Raw genomic sequence first — 27,404 nt, 5'->3', positions numbered from 1 at the left:
TGAGAAGCACAACTCACTCAGGTGAGTAATTACCTTTGTGAGCCAGTAATTATCCTGTATGATCTGCATAAGATGCGCTTCTCTTTCCTTTCTTTTCAACTGTTTGAAGAAAGTGTCTTCTAAAAACTAGCAGTAGGTTTGGGAATTGATTTTGAGTCCATTTTCAACCCAAAAAGTCCAACTAGCTCATCTTTAATAATACCAGTACCCCACTTCCAGCTTGCTGGCGTCTAAGTCAAAGTGTCCATTGGTGATCCAGCATATCCATCTGGTCCATAAAGAGTCTCTCTTATCTTATCAGTCAACAAAACCTTTGAAAATCTGTCTTCAGATATTTTTTGGACCAGTCTTGATGTTTCTCCTTCTGTGTCTTGTTCAGTAGTGGTTGGGTTTCAGCCTTCCTTATCTCGGGCAATTATCTGAACACCTTGTATTTCTGGGCCTCCAGGGAAGTTTCAGCTCTGGAATATGATAGCACTGGAGGATAATGGCTTCCTGGTCTCTTCACGTTTGATTTTCTAAAATCTTTGACAGTTAATTAGCGTCCTTTTATCTCAACACATTTTTTTGTGACCCTCTTTACTATTTGCAACAAAACGTTTGATGGTGCTGTGATCACATCTCAATATGTTAGCAATTTCTGGAGTGCTGCATCACTCTGTAAGACTTCTAACAATTTTTGACTTTTCAAAGTCAGATAAATCTCTTTTTTGGCCCATTTTGCCTGAGAAATACAAGCTGCCTAATAATTCGGCCCACCTTGATAAAGGGTGTTGTATCCTTAGGCCGCACCCCCCCATTACACAAATACATATCACATGATCTGCTTCATCCACTAATCATTCAAATTTATACATCTTGGAGTTGGAAAATCCGCACAAGTATCGATTTTATGGTCAAAATACTCACTTACCTATTAATTGTGCACACAGTGGACAATGTTTGTTACTATCCTTTTCCGTTTGTGCAGACTCAGTTTTTATTTTTGTTTTTTGCCATGTAATGTGTTTTTCTGAAGTTTTGCTAATAATGATTGCTAATAAATATTTGTAAATTTGGACTTTCCAATATTTTTCATCTCTGCCTTGGTGTTTTTATTAGAGAAGAGGTGTAATCTGTGCCTGCAGTTCAATTACTGTTGACCAGGAAGTCAGAGAATGGAGTGGAGATTTCCACAGACATGACCACCAGCTCCCAGCGCCAACAAGGGAGAATCCTCGCGGTGCGCATGCTGTAAGGATTCCCAAGTCTGCAGTCCCATAAAGTAACTTCAAACTTGTACCCCAAAGTCAGATAACCCCGGTAAAAGGTAACTTTAACTCTATCAATTCCAGAGTGCACAACATATAGAAAACAGAGGTAGTTGTCGCTATAGTACTCTCTCCCTACAGTGTTCTACATTTAGCGTTCAGGGCACAAATTCATACAAATTTCATATTTTCTCTTTTTTTATGAAATACTGTTTGAGTCAATGGCCAATACGACCTGACTACGCCACTGAAGATTTAAAAATCTCACTTCCATTCCCTCTACAAATACAGACATTATTGTGATGGTTTGTCATTGAGGACAGATAAGCTGACTACAGTCTACAATACAATGTGGCTTACAGTCTGCAGTATGAAGCACAGAGATCTGAAATCTTGACATCATGTCTTTCATATTAGTTATATGATACAGGGTTGATAGTGACATATGCTAGGTACAGATGAACAAAAATTCTGAGATGAATAGAATTTGCCTAGAATTTCAAAAAACATTGGGATTGGTCACAATTTAAATTCAAATGGGATAGGAAGCGATAATATAAAAATAAAAACATAATTCTCACCTCTCCTCCTCAGTCATCACCTTACGCACAGTTTCCCGCTTGGTCATTTATGATCTGCCTTTATCAAACCTTCTTCATGCCGTGGATTTCATTGAGTCTTCTGCCCCTCCATCGTCAAGACCTGATGGTACCCGTGACGCGAAGAAGTCCAACAGCCTGAGAATGAAGGCAGAAAGAGGATGACCTAGCGGGAACCTGTGTGGACAAAGTGGGGGCAAAGGAAAGGTGATAGTTAATTTTTTTTTCATCCTATGTTTACTATGATCTGGAGTCTGGAGAGACATAAAAAGACACACTTGGTGTGAGTCTAATTTACTGGCCAAATACACCAAACTGCCGAATTTGAATTTTTGGAATTTTCACTCACCATTATCAGTGAAGAATACTAGGTCATTATTATATAATAAAATTTATTCTTTAAAAAATGTTGAAAGATTTATTTTAGACATTATGTTGGTATGCTAGCATGTGGGTTGCTCTGCACCATTGAGACGCCGTACAGTACCATAATCCAAAAGTATTTTCTTCTAGAAGCCTAGCACGGTGGCTCAGTGGTTAGCACTGTTGCTTTGCAGCGCTGAGGTCCTGGGTTCAAATCCCACTAAGGACAACATCTGCAAGGAGTTTGTATGTTCTCCCCGCGTTTTCGTGGGTTTCCTCTGGGGTCTCTGGTTTCCTCCCACACTCCAAAGACATACTGATAGGGAATTTAGATTGTGAGCCCCAATGGGGACAGTGCCCATAATGTCTGTAAAGTGCTGTGGAATTAATGGTGCTATATAAGTGAGTAAAATAAATAAATAAAAAATAAATATATAAAATAAAATCTGATGGATCATGTAAGTTACATGGAGTTACAGACGGAGTCCACAAGTCTATATAGGCTGTATTACTTCTCTGTTGCATTCATGAACATTGCCAGTGATTTGAAGCTGATTCTTTCTTAGTCGATTCTTTCTTAAAAGCAATCTATCAGGTGTGATAATGCTACTAACATGCAAATATAGCGCTAATCTGCAGGTTAATAGCGTTATAAAGGACCCAGCCTGCAGTACTAAAAGTAAGGCTCCTGGGAGAAAACTAACTTTATTTCTCCAGGGAGCCTCCGGTTTCCGGCTTTCAGTCATGCAGGCATGCGCGCAGCAATTACAGTCACCGCTCAAAGCACTGAGAGTGACGGTTGTAAGCACATCCCAATACTTACTGACAGCCAGCTCTGAAGTGCATCAATACAGCGCAAGCTGTCAGTCAGTCCTTATAATTGCTGATCTCAGTGCTGCGAGCCATTGCTCCAGATTAGTGTTGAGCCACCCCCGTAGTGTTCGAGTTCGGTTCGGTTCGCCGAACTGTTCGTCGAACACCGTTAAAACCAATGGCAGGCAAACAAAAACACATAGAAACACATAGAAAACACCTTCAAAGGTGTCCAAAAGCTGACAAACTGCTCAGAAGACACAACTAACACATGGAAAAGTGACAAGTACATATAGTCATGAGAAAAGAGGTGGAGGAGTAAAAGGAGGGGGAGACACAGATATAGGCATGTCATGCCCTTCTAAAATCCAAAAAGTGAGAAGCCGACACGTTCAGTCCGCTCCTGCCCGTGCCACCTCCGTGTCGCCGGGTTTGTGCCAGAGCCGCGGTGAACCCTGACGGCCAGCCCCCCTCTCCCAATACTGGTGCCTGTCCGCTGGTGGGTCGAGCGAGCCCCCCTGTGGTGGAGGCAGCTCTAAGCTTTTTAATTTAAATTGTCTCTCTAATTTGAATGAATACACTTTAAATCCATTTACAAGGATCTATTGGAGGGCAAGTCTCATGCCAGCAGCCGCGTAATTCCAGCTCCAGTAGCGTCCACTAAAGCTGCTGCAGTTAAAAAGCTTTTATAAGGATCGAGCTCGGCTGTCCACCGCAAGGCATCCTACTGCCAGTCCCAGCCCCTATGACTTGGGGTGCCTCTTGATGCTCTTCACTGAGTATCCCGTGGTCCCGAAGCATTTCCTTTGAAAAAATTAAGTGTCCAAACTACAGGTGGTGTAGCTTGCTTAACAGCCGGGATAATCCGCTGACTAGCAGACACTGCTACTAGGCACAAAGTATTTCCTGGGCTAGATGCAGTTAAAAATTTGTAATTAGATACTCTCGTTGGATGCTGAGAAAGCATTCCATAGAGTCTCCTGGCACGCCATATATGATTCTCTTAAAAAGCTTGGGGTAGGGGTCTAGGGGACCCTTTTATAGCCAAAATCACGGCCCTGTATCGCAATACGTCACCTATGCTGAAGATAAATGGAACTGTAGCACCCTGAGGGCTCGGTTGCTACAGAGGTATTGCACCTCACCCAGAGGTGTGATATCTCACTCTCAGGTAAGGATGGAGTGTGGATCAGGACCCGACACCTGCATGCATTACACCACATTGCCGTGGGGCAGGGCGACCAATATGCCCCTGAGATGGGCACGACAGTCCCTGTCCCTGGCTGGAGTGGGGGGAGGGAACACTGAGGAAGGGGAACCCTGTAGTGCAGGAGCAGGGAGGAAGCAGTTCCTGGGTGCATTGAGAAGGGAGTATAAAAGGTGGGCACCATCTTAGTTCAGTGCAGAGAAGTCTGAGCAGAAGTGGCAGGGAGCAGGGGCTCTGCATGAGCTCTGCTCCGGAGGCGGGCCTAGTAACAGAGGCCCAGGCCTGGAAGAGGTAGAAGGAAGGAAGAGGAGCGGAGAAGGCTCCAGGAACGAGGAACGAAGGGATCCCAGGGGTGCGGACGGGCGAGTCGCCACCGCACGCCCGAATCCACCTGCATGGAGGGGTCAGGCCAAAGGGGGAGACCGGTCCCCGAAACTAGTGGAGGCAGGAAACGACCCTCAGCTAGAAACTGGAGGCTGTGACATTTTATGTGGCGCAGCCCCTCTCTACACCCGCTAGGAGGGCAGCACATAGGGTCAGGGAAACTGGCGCCAAGTTTACCAAGAGGAGGCCCGAGGCAGCCGGACAGAAGGGTTGGTAAGAAAGGCCAGACAAAGGACACACAAAGGGGGTCCTGTGAAGCGCTCCAAAGTTATCTGGGAGTTGTCTGAGCCCCTCACCTGGTGAGCACAGTACGACGTGGGCAGCCGTTACCTGCAGACGTGGTCTGGATAATAAGAACTGTGAGTAAAGGCCCTGGACTGCATCACTGACTCCGTGTCGTTACTGCTGCTGCCCTGCACCATCACCCCCATCCTCCGCATACACTGCCCTGAGGCTATACTCCTCCCGTGGGGAGTTATGCTACGCTCTGCTGCACCCACAACACCAGCCTCAGCGGTCTGCCCTGCAGCGGCGGTTCACTCTGACCACAATCCACGGGTGGCGTAGTCGGACATTTAAACATCAAAACCACATAAATAGTTCTGCCACTGGTTTGACCACCCTGAGCCACGGAACCGGGTCGCCGCCACGAAGACTACAACCACCAGCATCCACCAAAAAGGGTCCGGCTCTGGGTGTCCCAAGGCCCAGGGGGTGCATCAGAACATTTTCATCACCTTTCACAATCACCAATGGGACAAGGCAGGGATGTCCTCTGTCCCCTCTCTTATACATCCTAGTGACGGAGCACCTGCTCTCATCAATTCGCCATAACCCCAATATTAGGTGGATTGAGGTGGGAGGCACCGAGTACAAGTGCTCTCTATTTGCTGATGATGTCCTAGTATATATCACTCAATCACATATATCCATCCATGCTGTTATGGCTGAAATAGATCACTTTGTTACATGGTCAAATTTTAAAATCAATGCAGCGAAGTCTGAGGCCCTCGATGTCTCCCTCCCCAAATCCATATAGGATTCCATCCAGTCCAACTTTCCCTTTGCCTGGCCCTCACAGGGTATCAAATACTTAGGAATTCCTATTCATAGAGACCTCTCCCATCTATGTTATCTTAATTTTGGGCCCTTTATTGAACAACTCCATACAGACCATGGTTGGCAAGTTAGAACTGTAAGATTCACTACGTGAACCACTGGTGTTTTGTGGAAAAGCACATGTACACTGTGTTCCAAATTATTATGCAAAAAGTGTTTAGGAGTGATAAGGGAAGAATTTGTTTGTTTGTCAGTTAAACTCATTGATGGTGATGTGTGTCGTCAGGGCTCTTTATATCACTGTAAGCAATTGCAGACACCTGTGCTAATTAGTTTGGCAGGTGTGTCCAATGAAAGGCAAGACTACTTAAGAAGGCTGTCTCACATTATTAAGCAGCCTACATTTTCTGCCAAAATGGGAAAGAAAAAGGATGTGTCGGCTGCTGAGAAGCAACAAATTGTGGAGTGTTTAGGTCAAGGCATGACTACAATCAACATTGTGCGATGATCAGGATGAAGTGTCTTGGCAATCAAGAAGTATGTAGCTGATTCACAGTACACACGTGTGCGTGCTGATAAGGGCAAATTGAGGACTCTTTCCTACAGGCAATTATGTCAGGTTAAAAGAGCAGCGGCAAAAAAGCCTTGTCATAGCAGCAGACAAGTTTTTGAAGCTGCTGGTGCCTCCAACGTCCCCCGAACAACAAGATGCAGGGTCCTTCAGAGGTTTGCAACTGTGCATATGCCATCCTGTCGACCTCCTCTATCCACTTCACACAAGCAGAAACGGCTCCAGTGGGCCAAACATTACATGAAGACTGATTTCAAAACTGTTTTGTTCACGGATGAGTGCCGTGCAGCGCTCGATGGTCCAGATGGATGGAGTGGAGGATGGCTGGTTGATGGACACCCCACGCAAACACGGCTACAGCGCCAACAAGGAGGAGGTGGAGTAATGTTTTGGGCTGGAATCATGGGGAGAGAGATTGTCGGCCCCTTTAGGATCCCTGAAGGCACTAAAGATGAACTCCATAATGTATGTGGATTTTCTCAAACAGCACTTCCTGCCATGGTTCAAGAAGAAGAACCATGTATTTCACAGCAAGATCATTTTTTTGCATGATAATGCACCATCTCATGCTGCACATAAAACATCTGCATCTCTGGCTGATATGGGCATAAAAGGGGACAAACTTATGGTGTGACCCCCATGCTCCCCTGACCTCTACCCCATTCAGAACCTCTGGAGCATCATCAAAAGGAGTGTCTATGATGGCAGGAGGCAGTTCACATCTAAGCAACACCTCTGGGAGGGTATTCTGTCCTCATGCAAAACAATTGAAGCAGAAACCATCCAAAACCTGACAAATTCAATGGACGAGAGAGTTCAGAAGCTCCTTTCGAACAAGGGGTCCTATGTGAAAATGTAACATCACCTAGAATAAAGTTTTGAGTTGAAAACTGTTTGATTTCAGTTTCTAATAACCTGCTAATGCTTATAATTTCAAAAATGACAATTTTTTTGGTCTTTATTAAAATGAAAAGGTTGATCGAAAAGTTTGGGGGATCTAAGAGTGTGGCAACCCAGTAGTCATGATTACTTCGAATTCTGACAATATGAGGGTCATGTTGCAGGTAGTGCAGCAAGAAGGCACTTATGTGTCTTGCGCATCTCGGAGCCCCAATATTATTTTCCGGGCTAGATGCAGCTACAAATTATTATTAATTTTAAATCTGGTGGAGCTTAGTATAGATGGGCTAATAGGATCAGTGCTGCACACTGCTACAAAGCCCAAATTATTTTCCAGTCAAGATACAGATAAACATGATTAGTAATTTGAAAGCTTAAAACGGTTGGTAGGGTGATTTTAACCAATCATCAAGCTTTTACTCTCCCCAGGATGACATAGGGGTAGAAAAGTCGTTTCGGATCCATGATTTGTTCATCTTTATGAACGTGAGTCTGTCTACATTATCAGTGGAGAGCCGCGTGCGCTTATCTGTCAGCACACCACCAGCAGCGCTGAACACACGTTCAGACAGAACGCTGGCTGCGGGGCATGACAAGATCTCCAAGGCGTAAGTGGCTAGCTCCGGCCATTTATCCAGATTGGAAGCCCAAAAAGAGCAAGGGTCCAGTGACACAGTCATGGCTTCAATGTTTACTTGGAGATACTTCTGTACCATCGTCTCTAGGCGTTGACTATGTGTCAGACTTCTTGTCTCCCGTGGCCTTGCAAAGGATGGGCTAAAAAAGTGGTGAAATGATTCCGCAAAATTGATGTTACCAGCAGATACTGTGGTTCTGTTACGGTTTGAGTGCTGAACACTTGACGGTCCCACGGATGGCAAGTTGGAACTGTGAAATTCACTACGTGCACCACTGGTGTTTTGTGGAAAAGCACATGTAAGATTCTGCAACAGTCTCTGCTGATACTCCTGCATGCGTGCATCCCTTTCTATGGCAGGAATAATTTCTGCAAATTTACTTTTGTACCGGGGATCTAACAGTGTGGCAACCCAGTAGTCAGGATTATTTCTAATTCTCCCAATTCGGGGGTCATGTTGCAGGTAGTGCAGCAAGAAGGCACTCATGTGTGTTGCGCATCCAGGAGCACCAAGTCCCTGTTGTGTTGGTGGCGAGGTAACAATCATGCTTCCTTCCTCTGTCCTCTCCCCCCAACCTCGCACAACAGAAATGTGATCAAGGTCTCCCTCATCTGATGAGTCTTCCATCAGTTCGTCCTCCACTTCTTCCTGGGCTCCTTCACCTTCCTCACTAGTTTGGCTGCTACCATGCGCCCTGGTAAAACCATCTCTCCCACCCTCACATGCCTGTCGCCTTGGTGCTGCCGACCGTCTGGACCTTGCAGATGTTAGCCCTTCCGCATACAACTCCTCCTCCTCTACTTCCTCCACCTCCTCTTGTGCCACCACCTGACTCCGAATTCTGTTTAACATGTGCTCCAGCATGTAAATCACCGGAATAGTCATGCTGATAATGGCATCGTCAGCACTAAACATCTTCGTCGCCATTTCAAAACTGTGCAGAAGGGTGCATAGGTCCCTGATCTGAGACCACTCCTCCAGCGTGATTTGCCCCACCTCCGGATCTCGTTGGCCCAGGCTATACGTCAGAACGTATTGCACCAGGGCTTGTCGGTGCTGCCACAGTCGCTGCAACATGTGCAGAGTTGAATTCCACCGGGTAGGCACATCGCATTTTAGCCGGTGAAGTGGCAGGCCCAACGACTTCTGTAGAGATGTAAGTCGCTGAGCTGCGGGATGCGAACGGCGGAAGTGAGCACACAGCGACCGTGCCCTCTGCAGAAGGCCATCTAGTCTGGGATAGTGGGCTAAAAATTGCTGGACAACCAGGTTCAACACGTGAGCCATACAAGGCACGTGTGTGACATTGCCCTGGCGAAGGGCCGCACCCAGGTTTGCAGCATTGTCGCACACGGCCTTCCCTGGTTTCAGGTCCATTGGAGACAACCATTCATGAAATTGGTTCTCCAGAGCTGACCACAACTCCTCAGCTGTGTGACTCACATTTCCCAGACATTTCAAAGTAAAAACCGCCTGATGACGTTGAGCCCTACTGCCAGCATAGTAAGGAGGTGTGCAGGATCCCTTCTGCGCAGTTAGAAAGCTTGTGGCATGACCAGACAGGCTTTGGGTGCAGGTGGAAGACCGAGAGGAGGTTGAGGAGGCAGAAGCAGTGGAGGAACTTTGACATAAAGAGGATTGACGCACAACTCGTGGGGACGGCAAGACTTGGACAGCAGCCCCTTGTCCTGCTGTCACCATAGTTACCCAGTGCCCAGTCAGCGACATGTAACGCCCCTGTCCATGCCTACTCGTCCAAGTGTCTGTGGTGAAATGCACCCTGTCACACACAGAGTTTCTCAAAGAAGCGGTGATGTTGTGTGCGACATGCTGGTGGAGCGCAGGCACACCTTTCTTTGAGAAGTAGTGCCGACTGGGCATCTGGTACTGGGGCACTGCGACGGACATAAGGTCTCGAAAATCCTCTGTGTCCACCAGGCGGAAAGGCAGCATTTCTGTAGCCAAGAGCTTGCAGATGGTGAAATTCAACCTCTTAGCTTTCTCATGGCTAGGAGGAAATGGTCTTTTACTTGTCCACATCTGAGGGACCGAGGGCTGGCTATTGTGCTTAGACGGGGTTGATAAGGGTGTCCCCGGCAAACTGCCGGTCTGTGAGGAAGATGCAGGCAGACATGTTAGGTTGCCTTGATCCAAAGGTGGTGCTATCGATGTCGGACAGCGCTCAACACCAGCTGGTGTTACCACCTCCAAAGAAAATGATGACCTGCCAATCACGCTGGCTGTTGCGGGTAAAGAGGTGGCAGGTCTGCGCCCCAAAACAGGTGTGACTGCTGTCCCCCCAGTCACAGAGGATGAAGAGGCCGCAGATGCACAAGATATGGCAGACGGTGGTTGGCCCGGCCGGCTAGGCCGCATTGTAGCACACTGAGCTTCCCACTGCAACTTATGCTTCATGTCCATGTGCCGGTTCATGCATGAAGTACTCAAACTATGTATTTTTTGGCCTCTACTTAGCTTTTGCTGACAAATGTTACAGATAACACGAGTTGGGTCATCTTTATCGATCTGAAAAAATGCCTAGGCTATGCAAGGCTTAGCACCCATGCGACCTGAAGAGCGACCACGACTTGTGGTGAGAGGCAGAGTTGTGTTTGAGGATGCAGTTGTTGACGTGCTTCCAGTACTACGTCTCTGTCCAGGAAGGCGCAACCTGACCTCGTCATCACTAGCATCTTCCTCCACCTCCTCTGCTGACCTCATCTCTTGGCTGACTGTGGGTTGACAGTAAGTGGGATCTCCAACCTCATCATCATCACCCTGTGCGTTATCACACCCGTCGTCCTCAGAGCCAACCTGTTCCTGCCCTGACAAAAAACTAAAGTTGTCGCTCCAATCAGGTATTTGAGTCTCATCATCGTCTTCCTCATTGTCTCCACCAACAGGAGTTACAGTTTGGGAATGAGGGTCTACATTATGGTCAGAACCTTCTGCATCTGGTCCTGGATCCGATTCATAAAGATTCTGGGCATCAGTGCAGATCATTTCCTCGTCTGGATTCACAGAAGCGCTGGAGTCGACCTCTGATTCCCAGGCTATAGTATGAGTAAACAGCTCTGCAGACTCAACCATCTGTTCTACCTCATACTCAGACGGGCAGCTGGAGATTTGGGAGCTGTGAGGAAGCAAGTGCGATTGGGGTGACACCTTTGAGGACTGGAGTATTTGTGATGTTGAAGTTGATGTGGAGGAGAGCCCACTTAAAGGAGCACTTGATATCCGTTGAAGCACCTGCTGTTTTTGTGCCTCATCTGGAATTTGTAGCGATTGGCGTGGCAGTAAGAAAGGGATCTTATCACATTGTCCGCTAAAAGAAGTAGACATTTTAGTTTGGCTGGAAGATGGTCTTTCTTCTGCAGATGTTACTGTTGCTTTAACACTTACCCCACGGACACAACCTTTTTTCCCCTTCCCAACACGCCTATTCCCCTTTCCACCAGCAGAAGGCCTTTTTCCACTCATTTTGGTGGTTAACTAATTCACAACTCTGGAGTTGTTTGCACAAAAAAACAATGGATGGGAACTGAGCAGAGCTGAGTGGCCAAACTGTGGTATTAGGCCAAAACTATTGGCTGGGTTAGATGCAGAAAAAAATTATATTCAATTTTCAACCTGATGGAGGTCAGTATAGATGGACTAATAGAGAAAGTCCCACACACAGCTAGAAGCCCAAATATTTTTTCAGAGGTAGATGCAGAAAAAAAATATATTCAGTTTGCAACCTGATGGAGGTCAGTATAGATGGACTAATAGAGAAAGTCCCACATACTGCTAGAAGGCCAAATATTTTTTCAGAGGTAGATGCAGAAAAAAATTATATTCAGTTTGCAACCTGATGGAGGTCAGTATAGATGGACTAATAGAACAAGTCCCACACACAGCTAGAAGCCCAAATATTTTTTCAGAGGTAGATGCAGAAAAATATTATATTCAGTTTGCAACCTGATGGAGGTCTGTATAGATGGATTAATAGAACAAGTCCCACACACAGCTAGAAGCCCAATATTTTTTCAGAGGTAGATGCAGAAAAAAAATATATTCAGTTTGCAACCTGATGGAGGTCAGTATAGATGGACTAATAGAGAAAGTCCCACACACTGCTAGAAGGCCAAATATTTTTTCAGAGCTAGATGCAGACAAAAAATTATTTTTAATTTGCAACCTGATGGAGGTCAGTATAGATGGACTAATAGAGAAAGTCCCACACATTGCTAGAAGGCCAAATATTTTTTCAGAGCTGGATGCAGATAAAAAATATTTTTAATTTGCAACCTGATGGAGGTCAGTATAGATGGACTAATAGAGAAAGTCCCACACACTGCTAGAAGGCGAAATATTTTTTCAGAGCTAGATGCAGAAAAAAATTATATTCAGTTTGCAACCTGATGGAGGTCAGTATAGATGGACTAATAGAACAAGTCCCACACACAGCTAGAAGCCCAAATATTTTTTCAGAGGTAGATGCAGATAAAAAATATTTTTAATTTGCAACCTGATGGAGGTCTGTATAGATGGATTAATAGAACAAGTCCCACACACAGCTAGAAGCCCAATATTTTTTCAGAGGTAGGTGCAGAAAAAAAATATATTCAGTTTGCAACCTGATGGAGGTCAGTATAGATGGACTAATAGAGAAAGTCCCACACACAGCTAGAAGCCCAAATATTTTTTCAGAGGTAGATGCAGAAAAATATTATATTCAGTTTGCAACCTGATGGAGGTCTGTATAGATGGATTAATAGAACAAGTCCCACACACAGCTAGAAGCCCAATATTTTTTCAGAGGTAGATGCAGAAAAAAAATATATTCAGTTTGCAACCTGATGGAGGTCAGTATAGATGGACTAATAGAGAAAGTCCCACACACTGCTAGAAGGCCAAATATTTTTTCAGAGCTAGATGCAGACAAAAAATTATTTTTAATTTGCAACCTGATGGAGGTCAGTATAGATGGACTAATAGAGAAAGTCCCACACATTGCTAGAAGGCCAAATATTTTTTCAGAGCTGGATGCAGATAAAAAATATTTTTAATTTGCAACCTGATGGAGGTCAGTATAGATGGACTAATAGAGAAAGTCCCACACACTGCTAGAAGGCGAAATATTTTTTCAGAGCTAGATGCAGAAAAAAATTATATTCAGTTTGCAACCTGATGGAGGTCAGTATAGATGGACTAATAGAACAAGTCCCACACACAGCTAGAAGCCCAAATATTTTTTCAGAGGTAGATGCAGATAAAAAATATTTTTAATTTGCAACCTGATGGAGGTCAGTATAGATGGACTAATAGAGAAAGTCCCACACACTGCTAGAAGGCCAAATATTTTTTCAGAGCTAGATGCAGACAAAAAATTATTTTCAGTTTGCAACCTGATGGAGGTCAGTATAGATGGACTAATAGAACAAGTCCCACACACAGCTAGAAGCCCAAATATTTTTTCAGAGGTAGATGCAGAAAAAAATTATATTCAGTTTGCAACCTGATGGAGGTCTGTATAGATGGATTAATAGAACAAGTCCCACACACAGCTAGAAGCCCAATATTTTTTCAGAGGTAGGTGCAGAAAAAAAATATATTCAGTTTGCAACCTGATGGAGGTCAGTATAGATGGACTAATAGAGAAAGTCCCACACACTGCTAGAAGGCCAAATATTTTTTCAGAGCTAGATGCAGACAAAAAATTATTTTTAATTTGCAACCTGATGGAGGTCAGTTTAGATGGACTAATAGAGAAAGTCCCACACACAGCTAGAAGCCCAAATATTTTTTCAGAGCTAGATGCAGAAAAAAATTATATTCAGTTTGCAACCTGATGGAGGTCAGTATAGATGGACTAATAGAACAAGTCCCACACACAGCTAGAAGCCCAAATATTTTTTCAGAGGTAGATGCATAAAAAAATTATATTCAGTTTGCAACCTGATGGAGGTCTGTATAGATGGATTAATAGAACAAGTCCCACACACAGCTAGAAGCCCAATATTTTTTCAGAGGTAGATGCAGAAAAAAAATATATTCAGTTTGCAACCTGATGGAGGTCAGTATAGATGGACTAATAGAGAAAGTCCCACACACTGCTAGAAGGCCAAATATATTTTCAGAGCTAGATGCAGACAAAAAATTATTTTTAATTTGCAACCTGATGGAGGTCAGTATAGATGGACTAATAGAGAAAGTCCCACACACTGCTAGAAGGCCAAATATTTTTTCAGAGCTAGATGCAGACAAAAAATTATTTTTAATTTGCAACCTGATGGAGGTCAGTATAGATGGACTAATAGAGAAAGTCCCACACACTGCTAGAAGGCCAAATATTTTTTCAGAGCTAGATGCAGAAAAAAATTATATTCAGTTTGCAACCTGATGGAGGTCAGTATAGATGGACTAATAGAGAAAGTCCCACACACTGCTAGAAGGCCAAATATTTTTTCAGAGCTAGATGCAGAAAAAAATTATATTCAGTTTGCAACCTGATGGAGGTCAGTATAGATGGACTAATAGAACAAGTCCCACACACTGCTAGAAGCCCAAATATTTTTTCAGAGCTAGATGCAGAAAAAAATTATATTCAATTTGCAACCTGATGGAGGTCAGTATAGATGGACTAATAGAATGATGCTATGCCCAAAAGATTTTACTTCACTAGGTGCAGTAAAAAAATTGGTATTCTATACACAGGTGGTATATCTTGCAACACAGATAGGCTACTCCACTGACTAACACACACTGCAAGAGACCAAAAAGGATTAGCTTTGCTAGATTCAGCCAAATGCTGTGAAAAAAACTTGCACAGCACTGGCACAGACCTGCCTGGCAAAAAATGATAGGAACTGATGTAACCTAGTCCTGAAAAGGACTGCAATTACAATTAGTCTTTACTCCCACAACCTATCTATTTAAGAGCACAGACCTGCCTGATAAAAGTCGTAGGAAATGCTGTAACCTAGTCCTTAAAAGGACTGCAATCACAACTATTCCCTACTCCCAAGCTATCTGTAGATTTGTGCGAAAATTGGCTTGAAATTAACAAGGTATAGCGCACACAGCAACAGCGGTGCCGTCTAACACGCAGCTGCAGCAGTGAGAAAATGGTGGCGACGGGGAAAATGGCTTGGTCTTATAGGGCAAGGACATGTGACATACACTGCCAATGACACATGCCCTTGCTTGTGTGAAAAAAGCACTTCGCTCCGTGTGTGCGCTGCTGATAGGCTGACAGATTGCACCTCCCCACTGTAAATGCGGGAAAGAGAAAAAAAATGGAGATCTTCATTATTCCTGCAGAGATCCATCCCCTGCCCCTCCCCCCACCCCGCTGTACACTCAAACTGCGTATTAACATTAATTTTCATCATTACTGAGAAAAAATCCAGTTATGATTTTGGTGCACGAACAGTTATCGAACATAACCTCGAACAGCCGAATTTTTCTCAAATCGTTCGTGTTCGCCGAACGGCTCGAACACCGCCCAAAACAGCTCGAATTTGAGATTGGCGAACAGTTCGAGTAGAACAACGCTCATCTCTACTCCAGACATGACTGAAAGCCGACGGCTCATGTGAGAAATAAAGATAATTTTCACCTGGGTTCTGCACTTTCAGTACCGGGCACCTTCACAACGCTGACATGACAGGTAACAGATTGTCTATTTATTCTAATAAGGTACATTTTAGCATCTGTATTACAATCCCAGCCGGATTATGAGTCTACTGATCCAAACTACAATAACAACATCATAGATCTATGTAATACTCTAGATTGGGTCATAAAACCCAAAGTTGGGCGGAGACATGAGGCAGTGATATGGATATTAAAATGCTCTGAAATTTGGCTGCCCATATGATGTCTTAGGAAAGTCTCAGCGATTTTCAACTAGATTATTTGAAATTCAGTATAAATTGATTGTATATTGTTAAGCATTGCGGTTGTGCAGAAACCATGCAGACATTAAGGAAAGCAAGCAGCTTACACTGAATTTCTAATAATCTAGTTAAAAGCCGCTACGACTTTAATGAAGTTCATGCATAGCATCTTGGCCCGCGCTGGCTGCCATGTGGGATTCTGCCCTAACACACATCACACATGTATTTAGACACAAAATCTAATAAAGTCCTCAGGTGACTATGCTCAGGTTAATAACTCATTAAAAATGAAACGTCCGTAGAAGTGACAGTCTCTGCAGACAATGTTTAATTCCACATCTTGAATGCCACTAGATCGTATCATCGCTCACATTAGCAGGTAAACATTACTGTCTTACAGCAGAAAATGTATCACAAGAAATTGTTTTCTTTGAGTGAACTGCACAATACATGTCAAAGTTACTCCAGAAACACAAATGAACACCAAGCAACTGCACAGGAATGCTTACTATGCAAATCGCATGTGACGCGCCCCTGGGCCTGTGTCGCGCTGCGTTGCGCACGCGGGAGCTTACCCGGAGCCGGATCTCTTGAGGGTTGTAGTCTCGTGGCGGTGATCCGGTCCGTGCCCAGGGAGTCAGACTAAGTGGCGCTGTATCAGCGGTAGATGATGGACGACTACGCCACCCGTTGAATGCAGCTATGGAGCTGCCGCTGCAGGGCAGACCGCTGAGGCCGGTGGAAGGATGGTGCAGCGTGGATGGTATAACCCCAACGGGAGGGGTATGGCCTCAGGGCAGCCGACGTGGATGATGGGGGTAGCAGGAACCACTCAGAGACGATGCGGTGTACTTCAGGGTCTTTACTGGTGACAAAGATAGACCCTCCCGGAGTACTGGCTAGCGGTTGGGGCCTGGTCAGTCCTTGAGCAGATGGGATCTCCCCTGGCCAGGCGGAGTTGTAGGCCTCCCAAACTAACGATACTCTTCTGGCTACCTTGCTAGAAGCGAGTATAAGTAGCCCACGTCCCTGAGTGTACCGTGTGGTGCTCACCCGTATGGCCGGTGACTCGGGGCCTTCTAGTAGCTTCCGCTCCACGACGGCGGTGCTGGTCCCATGTGTGTGACCGTGCCTTCGGGTTTCTTGGCCAGAGGACCTGAAATCCCCTGCCTGACGGATTCTGCTGCTGGGTAGGAGTTAGTCCCCACAGCCTCGGACTCCGGGTCCGGTAAGAAATCTTCTCAGTCAGGGCGAGCTCTGCAGCTGCCAGCCCCTGACTCCTTGTAGCACTGCTCCCACAGAGCTCCTGTTGTTTCTTCCTATGCTGCTTCTCTTCTCTACTTCTGGCATGGCCCAGGAGCTGGGCCCAGCCGGAGCCACAGCTCCCTGTCAGCCCTCCTGGCTGCACTCTCCCTCTGAACTCTCTAACCCTGCCTCAGCCCCAGGTTTTTATAGGGGAAGTTCTTCCCCTCCCAGGACTGGGCAGGAGGTGTGGCATGCATAGGATCCCTGACCAAGAGACCTCCCACCTGCTCTCAGACATAACATTGCTTGTTACTGTGGAAACCAGACCCCTGGGGTGCCACATTCCCCCCTAGTGAAATTTAGTACTCCGGGACTAAACATATTTTTAGAAAAACATAACAAGGTATAAACAATAATAATACAATAAGAAAACACATAAAGATGGTCACGGTGTGTCCACAACCGGGTGTAACTTTTGAGGAAAACAAGGGTGTCCATTTCACCAACACAGGGAGCCGTAACCAGGTAGGGGTCTGTCCTGCCCCGAGTCCTTAACAGTCTTTAGTCCATTCCTGGGTTACGCTCCAACCATGTACAAAGGATTCCCGGTAAATCCACCAAAGACTCCCATAAATTACTAGAAACACATAATTATTTACAGGATATGGCCGCTCTCAGTCCTCGGCCAGTGGGGATAAGGAATGGCTGCTCACAGTCCTCAGCCTGGTTTAAGATAGGGGCACATGGGGAACAATTCACTAATCCCAACGGGGACCATATTTTAATTAGCAGCAGTCCTTGTACCCTTACGGGTAACTATTTACAGCTCTTTATTCACGCTACTTCCCTTCAGTAGCTATGTCCTCTTTGTGCTCCCTCCTGAGGGTAGTCCTCAGACCCGTCCGGTTCCTCTTGGCTTTCCTCGTATTGGTAGTACTGCAGCTCCTCCTCGGTTAGCTGGGTTAGTATCCCTGCGACAGTCCTCCCCCCAGGTGGCCAGGACTTTACCTCCCTTTGGGCTGCTCCGGTTAATTGGGCCACCAGGATGCTCAATTTTTGCTCCTCTGTGAGGGGGTACACCTGGAAGAAGCTATCCAGCTTTTCTCTAAAGTCATGCAGGGTATGTGACTCCCCTGAGTACTGGGGTAGCCAGGCTGCCCCCGGGATATAGGGCATGGTGAAAGGCATGACTGCAACAGCGGTGGCACTGGCGGGGGTTGAAGCGGTGAAGCTCTCCTCCGTATCCGACATCCTTCTCCCCCCTAGTGGACCGTGGCCTACCTTGCGATGATCCTCTTCCGTAAGCCGCGGCTCCGCAGTGGATCGTCAGGGTTGAGGACCTTCCGTCGCGCTCCTGTGACGTCGGCGTCTGCTGGGCTCCTTCCAGGACCTTACGCAACGTCCGGACGTGAGGCGGGGCTTCAGTTCTCGCGCGCTTTCGGAGTCCACGCCCCTCTTCTTCCCGCGCGGCGTCCTCAAGATGGCGTCCAATGGCGGGAAAACTCTACCGATGGCGGGAAGAAAGCGGAAGATGGCGCCGGATGGCGGGAATCTTCACCACAGGTAAGTTTGAACAGTATTTTTCAGGCACGCAGTACCCGGTGGTTGCGGGCACGAAATCCTGCCGACTACGCCAAAAGTTGACGCGCCCCTGGGCCTGTGTCGCGCTGCGTTGCGCACGCGGGAGCTTACCCGGAGCCGGATCTCTTGAGGGTTGTAGTCTCGTGGCGGTGATCCGGTCCGTGCCCAGGGAGTCAGACTAAGTGGCGCTGTATCAGCAGTAGATGATGGACGACTACGCCACCCGTTGAATGCAGCTATGGAGCTGCCGCTGCAGGGCAGACCGCTGAGGCCGGTGGAAGGATGGTGCAGCGTGGATGGTATAACCCCCAACGGGAGGGGTATGGCCTCAGGGCAGCCGACGTGGATGATGGGGGTAGCAGGAACCACTCAGAGACGATGCGGTGTAGTTCAGGGTCTTTACTGGTGACAAAGATAGACCCTCCCGGAGTACTGGCTAGCGGTTGGGGCCTGGTCAGTCCTTGAGCAGATGGGATCTCCCCTGGCCAGGCGGAGTTGTAGGCCTCCCAAACTAACGATACTCTTCTGGCTACCTTGCTAGAAGCGAGTATAAGTAGCCCACGTCCCTGAGTGTACCGTGTGGTGCTCACCCGTATGGCCGGTGACTCGGGGCCTTCTAGTAGCTTCCGCTCCACGACGGCGGTGCTGGTCCCATGCGTGTGACCGTGCCTTCGGGTTTCTTGGCCAGAGGACCTGAAATCCCCTGCCTGACGGATTCTGCTGCTGGGTAGGAGTTAGTCCCCACAGCCTCGGACTCCGGGTCCGGTAAGAAATCTTCTCAGTCAGGGCGAGCTCTGCAGCTGCCAGCCCCTGACTCCTTGTAGCACTGCTCCCACAGAGCTCCTGTTGTTTCTTCCTATGCTGCTTCTCTTCTCTACTTCTGGCATGGCCCAGGAGCTGGGCCCAGCCGGAGCCACAGCTCCCTGTCAGCCCTCCTGGCTGCACTCTGCCTCTGAACTCTCTAACCCTGCCTCAGCCCCAGGTTTTTATAGGGGAAGTTCTTCCCCTCCCAGGACTGGGCAGGAGGTGTGGCATGCATAGGATCCCTGACCAAGAGACCTCCCACCTGCTCTCAGACATAACATTGCTTGTTACCGTGGAAACCAGACCCCTGGGGTGCCACACATGCGCAACAGAAAAACTTCACAGTTGTCGTCATAAATAATAATCTGCTCTGAACTGAACAATCTGAAGGAAGTTTTTCAAAGACCAACAGACATTCTAAAAGTATTTAATACCAATTTAGTTATTAGATGAGGGTCATTACACCACTTTTTCAATTTAACATAAGCGCTTTTGGTTCATATTAAGAACAAAGCAAGCATCCTTCTATTTTGAGCTAGGTTCAAAAAGTAAAACAATATAATACAAAAAAAATAACACTATTCAAGAAATACTGTACATATACAATACATTTACATGGTTCAGCTATAACATTAAAACCACTTAGGGTGAACTTAAAGGGTAACTGTACTTTTATGTAATTTTTCAGAATAAGCTGTCCTGCATGTATACATGAAGATCATCACTATGTCAGTTCACTATATGACTTTTATCCGGAACTTTTTCCTGTCTGCAGCTTCTATCCAATTTGCAATTGACTCTGAGGTGGTGGGAAGAGACTAGCGGCTTTGTTATCTCCCATAGCACAGCACACAGAGAGGCATTCCTCTCTGGAAGCGGATTAAACAGAAGCGGATGGAAATTAAATGGATTACCCTGCTGGGTCTCTGTTGTTAAGCAGCAGGGAGCCAGCTGTCAATCAGCATGACATCAGCATTCACACCCCGTCAACATAGCAGAATGGAAGAGAAGTCACAGCTCTATCAATGCGAATTCAGTGGAAACTACTGACTCACCGGCAGGTGACCACTCTGTGCTAACAGAGATCGGTCCCTGGCACAACAGGTAAGTAGGTAGCAACTACGTGCCAGATGATTCTAAACAGTAGTACTAAGTCTTGTAATTGTGAATCCAGCTTTGGGATGAGGTAAAAGACTTGTTAGAAAGCTCATCATGATCTTTCTGTGTCTTTCTCTGGCAGTTTTCTCACTCTGCTCCACACTTTACCTCCCCCTTCTCTCTATGGAGTATAATAGATTACTTGATACCTCACTATACTGGCAGTCTGCACTGTCTTGAGCAAGAGAGATTTTAGCTGTTTTTCCAGAATTTTCACTGTGAATGATAAGTTCAGATGGCGGGCTTTGGGGGGGGGGGGGTATGTCTAATATTGGGAGAAAGAAGAGAATTTTTGTGATAAAATGAATTGCAAAGTTTCTTATAATCATGTATACTATTGATTTATGCAGTTTGTTGAAAGTACAGTTTCTATTTAATAACACTGAATATCTTGTACTAATGGCACCCGCCATTGCTGTAGGTACGTGTGATATATTAGCCAGCAAGTAAATAGTCATTTTTTTGAAGTTAATGCATTGGCAGCAGGAAAAATGGGCAAGTGTAAGAATCTGAGTGACTCTGACAGAACCAAATTGTGATGAGTGAGTAGATGACTGGGTCATAGCATCGCTAGAACATCAGATTTCGTAGGGTATTCCAGGTATGCAGCAGTTAGTACCTACCAAAAGTGCTCAAATGAAGATCAACTTGTGAACTGGTAAAAGGGATTAGGCACACAAGGTTCATTTATGCTTGTCGGACATGAAAGCTAGCCAATCAGGTCCAATCCTACAGAAGAGCTACTGTAACTCAAATTGCTGAAAAAGGTATCTCTGGCTAGTAGGTAATTTAGAGAGCCAATGCTGACCCTTCACCACAATGCCTAATAAGGGATGAGTGTCAGAACTAGGCCATCGAACAATATAAAAAGGTTTGGTCTCATAATCAAATTTTCTTTTACACCTGGATGGCCAGATGTGTGTTACTTACCTGGCAGCAGATGATATTAGGATGCACTATATGTAGAATTCTCACCGACAGAGGCAATGTAATTGTTCTATGAAGCCTTTGGTCCTAACATTCATGTGGGTGTTCCTTTCATAAGTATTATCTACCTAAGTAAGTACATGCCTTCATGACAGCGGGTAAACTTGGGACAATGGTCTCTTGTAGCAGTATAATGCACCCTGCTGCATTGCACAAATTTTTCAGTTATGGTTTGAGGAACATGTCAAAATGCTTATTGTTGATGACTTCTCTCCATATTTTCCAGATCTTAATCTGCGCATCTGTGGTATTTGCTGAAAGGACAAATATGAATCATGGGGCTTCACATTACAACGTATAGAATTTAGAGATCTACTGCTAACACTTCGGTGCCAGATATCATAGTACAATTTCCAAGGTCTTGTTTTTGAAATCTATTTCTCAATGAGTCATAGTTGCTTCGGCAATATGTGTGTGTGTGGGAAGGGTAGAGAGATAAGCAATATTTTGTTATGTTGATTTTATATATCCTTGAAAGGTAAGATTTTAATCAATATCTCAGTCAACACAAGTACAATTTGTCAAAAGTACTTGTTAATTTTACATTTTGACAAGACTGAGTCTCATAGATAATTTTTAAACTCATAACATGAAAGTAAGGTCAAAAATACAAGTTTCATTACAAATCTTCAGTTTTACTGAAATTAGTTGATACAAAAATGAAGACACCTAACATCAAAGACAACTACATCTAGTATTTTCTATGACCTTAATGATTTTCAAGGACAGCATCAAGCTTTCAAGGCATGGAATGAACAAGTTAGTGACATATTGTAACTTTTATCTTTTTCCATTTTTCAAGAACAACCTCTTTTAAAGTCTCGATGCTGGATGGAGATTGATGCTCAACTTGTCTCTTCAGAATTCCCCATCGATGTTTGGTTGGGTTCAGATCAGGAGACATACTTGACCACTGAATCACTTTCACCCTGTTCTTCTTCAGAAACGCAACAGCGGAGTGTGTATTTTGGATCAGTCATGTTGGAAAAGTGCACGTCTACCAAGGGCACAGATTGATGGTAGCTTCTTCTCTTTCAATACAGAGCAGTACATCTGTGAATTAATGATACCATCAAACAAAATGTAGCTCCCTGACACCAGCAATACTCATGTAGCCCCACATAAGGACACTGCCACCACCATGGTTTACAGTAGGGACCATGAATTTTTCTTTCTACTGATCACTTTTGCAACCCCATACAATTTTGAAGCCATCAGTTTCAAAAACATTTATCTTGGTCTCATCACTCTAGATTATAGAGTCCCTCTTCATATTTTTCAGCATAGACCCTGGCAAATTATAGGTGAGCTATTTTTGTGCATGGAAAACCTTCCTTCGGGGACAACACCAATGCATACCAAGCATACGCTGTATTGTGTCAAGCGAAACACTCATCCTGGTTTGTCATTTTACTTCTTTAGCTATCTACAGTGTACTTGCATGTTGATTTTCTTTAACCCTTCTCATCAGAAGACGCTCCTCTATAGATATTAACTTCCATGATCAGCCTGGACATCCCTGTGTGATGGTTACAGTTCCATCTTTGTTAATTTTTTTACCACTTTTACTATAGTAATGCTGACTGATAAGTAAATCTTTACTGATCTTCTTGTAGCCTTCACCTTCCTTGTATAAATAAATTCTTTTTTTTCTTGTGACATTTCCTTTCCATGTTGTATTGCTAACAGCATGAAATGGGAAGGGGTGTTCTTTGTTATGTAATACCTTTTTACAGTCACCTTTCTGCTGGACACCTGTTTAATGAATAATTACGGTAGACTTACTGGTGGTTGAATTTTTGTTAATTAGAATTTTGTAGTCTAAACTTTAACTTTGCTCCTAAGACTTTCATTGGGGTGTACAACATGGTCTTTAGTTAATTTGTTAGGAAAATTACTTTTTTGGATGTGAAGAATAACAAATCTTGTTTGAAATCAATGGACCACATTTGTGGGAGTATTTTTGTAGTATGGTATCCCATAGAAAATGTTTATTCGAAAGGAAACTAAAGGTTTTCTGACAGATCTCTTGGCATGTACACTGAGCATTGTATGTACATACATAGATATATATATATATATATATATATATATATATATATATATATATATATATATATATATATATATATATGGTGCATGTAGGATTCTCACGACTCTCATTGTGCAACTATCTCCAGAATGTCCTGTTTTTTTTTTTTAGATTTCAATGATTTTAAATTGGATGTTTCATTAAAAGTTATTGTTTTCATTTACACTTATTCACTTTCCAAGTCCCATCCATTCCTTCCTAAATGGGACTTTTCATTCGAGTACTTCCCAGGGATCTAACTAAGCATTTGAGAGGTGACCTCGAAGAACACATTTTGGTATATAAATATACAATGTTCTGGATGATATTTACATATATATATATATATATATATATATATATATATATGGACAAGAGGAACATAGGCAGATGAATGCCTATTGTATGTGCATGTTGTGAAGACAGGTGCTGCTTGGACTTTTTATTTTTATATAAAATTAATTTACATTTTCTTTCTAAAAAATACAGAGTCCATGGATGGCCAAGCAAATAATGTAACCTTGATATAATCTAAAAAGAAAAGTTTATTAAACTAAATAAAATGTATAATAGCTGTATGATGTGCTATAAATTTGAAAGGAGGGTGTAAGAGTGTAAAATATTATCTTTTGAGAGAAGAGTTACATATTAGAAATATTATTGAAAATCGTGAAATTATCAGACTAGGAACAAATGTTTCAGAATTAGTTTCATAGGAATATATCTGGGGAGATTAAACATTGCATGTACATACATTATAAATATCAATATATAGAGGTTTTTTTATATAAAATGACATTTTTAAACTTTTTAGTCAAAATATATACATTTTGAAAGCGTCTGTATTATTACAGAACCTCTCGGCACACATAAGTTTTACAAGAATGAACTTCTTGTTACATTTAACCTCAAATATTTGTATTAATTCCTTCTATACACCATAGTTTAGTATACAGTATTTACAATACTATGGAATATTCCTTTTAACTGAGAAGCCGTGTAGGATGTGTAACTAGGTGCAATTACTGTAGATTACATATATTAGATCCGGGATCCACTGGAGTAATTTATATGAAACTTCCTGGCCTATTGGCAACTACTGTAGATCCAATTAGTCAATCTTGCAAAGTATCCATGCAAGAACAAGTCTGCTCTCCTGCACATTTTCTGGCCATGAAACACACTTCTCCACTGCTTCGATTATTCTTTGTACAGATGCCCGAGTCCAGCGGAGAGCTCATCTGTTATGTATGTCCTGCCTGTAAGACAGATCTGTGCTCAGGAGTAAAATTCCTCTCCCTCCACTTTAGATGGATTCATCTGTTTCTATGTCTTCTGTCATTACATTTTTAGTTCATCATCATCATTACATTTAGTGAGAAAGGAAATTGTACAGTCTTTAAATGCGATGACCTTAATGGTCATCACATTTAAAGTTGGGGAACATTATCCAAGGTAACGCTCTACCAGACTCAAGGGTAATGTAGAAAACAATGTGATAGTATAAACTACAATATTCCATTTAGGTTACGTTCCCACAATCGTTTTTTGGTGAGTTTTTTTATGCTGCGTATTTTTGAAAAAAAGCAAATAACTTATTTTTCTTAATGGGTGAAGAAATTGTGTAGAAAATCTGCAACACCAAAATCTCACCATGAGAACTTAGGCTTAAAATCTTTATGTTAATTGTTTAAGAAAGTTTCAAGTTCATCACAAACATGCACATCGTGTAGAGCACGCGGAAATTAGAGATATTAAGTCATGCCGCATTCTAAGAAGAAAAACTATGTAATAAACCGCAACAATAAAAATAAATAAATACAACACACAGAAGAAAAAATATTATACATAATATTTACTTTTCTGTTTTTTCTTTCTTTCTATCTCTCTAAAATGCATATTAGAAAATAAAAAACATAGCAACACATTCCACAAATGAGGTTGAAAAAAGTCCTCCAAGAACAATAGACAGCAAAGATCCCCCAGGGATAAAGAACAAAAAAAACTGAACCAACCCTCCAAAATTTAAAGGTGAAAACAATGCGAGTTTTTATTCTCCCCGGATGCACAGTGAAGTTTTCCTCAGTCATATCATATACACATTTACCATAAAAATATGATCGTACCAATAAGAACCTTAGTTTTTAAAGTGGTTAGCACTGCAGCCTTGCAGCGCTGGGGTCTTGGGCTTAAATCCCACCAAGGACAACATCTGCAAGGAGTTTGTATGTTCTCCCCGTGTTTGAGTGGGTTTCCTCCAGGTTCTCCGGTTTGCTCCCACACTCCAAACACTGATAGGGAATTTAGGTTGTGAGTCCCAATGGGGACAGAGATAATAATGTCTGTAAAGCACTGCGGAATATGATAGCGCTATATAAGCAAAGCATAATAAATAAAAAATAATAAGAAAATAGATATATGGAACTTTAACATTGCTCTATTTGAGCCTCACAAAACTTTCACCTACATTAAATTAATGCAACCCAGGGTCATCACTGAGGATGAAGACAGGGATAATAACTAACCACTGTCTAGTTCGGTACCTCTGCATTTACACAAAACCCATGATCTATGTTATAATAACCATTCAAAAAATCTTAACACAAAATGTCAAAACAGCAAAAGAATATAGGCTAAATAATATGTATTAACCTGTGAAGCCAAATGATGAAATGTTAAAAAACTCCTTGCACCATACCCGATATAGAGACTACAAAAAAAAAATAATAATGATAGGACGCAGAGAACTTTGCAAAATAATCACTTGAAAATACAATTAGTCCAAATTACATAAATCAGGGCCGATTGACTGTACATAAAAACACATATTTCAATCGTCTTAATTATTCCATACTACAATATCAGCTCTAGATTTTTATCATTTAGCAGAAATGACCTTAAATCCTGAATTTATATATTGAAATTTTAAACAGACGTAGCAGAGCCGAGTCGGTGTAATATAACTGTATTTGTCATTGGGATAATTTGTGATTTTCAAAAGTCTGAAGATAAAAACCTTATCATGAAAGAAGCTGGAAGATGACAAATTCAGCTCTGCTATATGTGGGTGAATTAATGGAACAGCAAGTAAGAATAGGATAAAAAGACAAGGTAGCACCCTGTTCGGTGACTGCACAGACATGCCCTTTAAATCAGTTGCATTCCCCTCACCTGGCACCCACACGCCAGGAATTAAAAGAGTAATAGGCACAAAGCAAGAAATAGAGAAGTAGAAATTCCAGAATGACACAACGCAGGTCTTACCTTTAATGTGCAGCAAAACGATCAGCTGAAGGAGAAGAATCATAGGAGCCACCATGGTGTAAGAGTAAGAAAAGGCTGATGGACTTGTACTTCTGCTTTCTTAAGATATCTCACAAGCTACTCTGAGACAGAGGAGCCCTGTACAAGCTTCTCACATTGCAGAGCATGCTCAGATGGCACAGCTCATAGCTACTGAAGGAGATCCTGCTTGGCAAAGTGATGCTCATTACACTGCTGTGTGTTACAGCCTGTGCTGACTTTTGTGTGCTGGATAATACAGCGACACATCAGAATCGAAGCCACTGATTCTACATCGAGTGCGAAATAAAAGGTTCTCCATCCGCTGCTGGTAACGACGAGCATGCCCACGGTTAATGCTGTCATCATGGTAGTCGTGTATTATTATTAGCAGTAGGCAAGACCTAAGAGTTGGCCACATTTGCCATCTATCACATCAAGATGTCGTAAAGACTATCTAGAATAATAGTACGGATGGGATTTCCCATTTCCTTGCATATTTTTTTTTCTGTGTCCTTTTTCTATTCAGTTTTTGCCTGGGAAACAAATTACAGGCTTTAATTAATCACGACTACAAAGGGCAATTATTATGGCTGGCTGTCAGTCAGT

General features: G+C 43.6%; 1 protein-coding gene across 3 annotated transcripts in view; it reads right to left on the bottom strand.

The window, feature by feature from the left end:
* Positions 1 to 27,026, bottom strand: part of RXFP2 (relaxin family peptide receptor 2) — a 650,298-nt gene extending 623,272 nt beyond the window's left edge. For all 3 annotated transcript variants that reach the window (XM_073662501.1, XM_073662498.1, XM_073662500.1), the window contains exon 1: positions 26,778 to 27,026. In XM_073662501.1, the coding sequence (XP_073518602.1) occupies positions 26,778 to 26,832 (55 nt within the window). In that variant the 5' untranslated portion in view covers positions 26,833 to 27,026. The remainder of the gene's footprint in view (positions 1 to 26,777) is intronic.
* Positions 27,027 to 27,404: the final 378 nt, after the last annotated feature.

Source organism: Phyllobates terribilis, unplaced genomic scaffold, assembly GCF_046119375.1.
Source record: "Phyllobates terribilis strain yellow unplaced genomic scaffold, ASM4611937v1 Scaffold_2__4_contigs__length_985480577, whole genome shotgun sequence".
Taxonomy (NCBI): domain Eukaryota; kingdom Metazoa; phylum Chordata; class Amphibia; order Anura; family Dendrobatidae; genus Phyllobates; species Phyllobates terribilis.
This window is presented reverse-complemented; position numbering and strand designations above follow the sequence as displayed.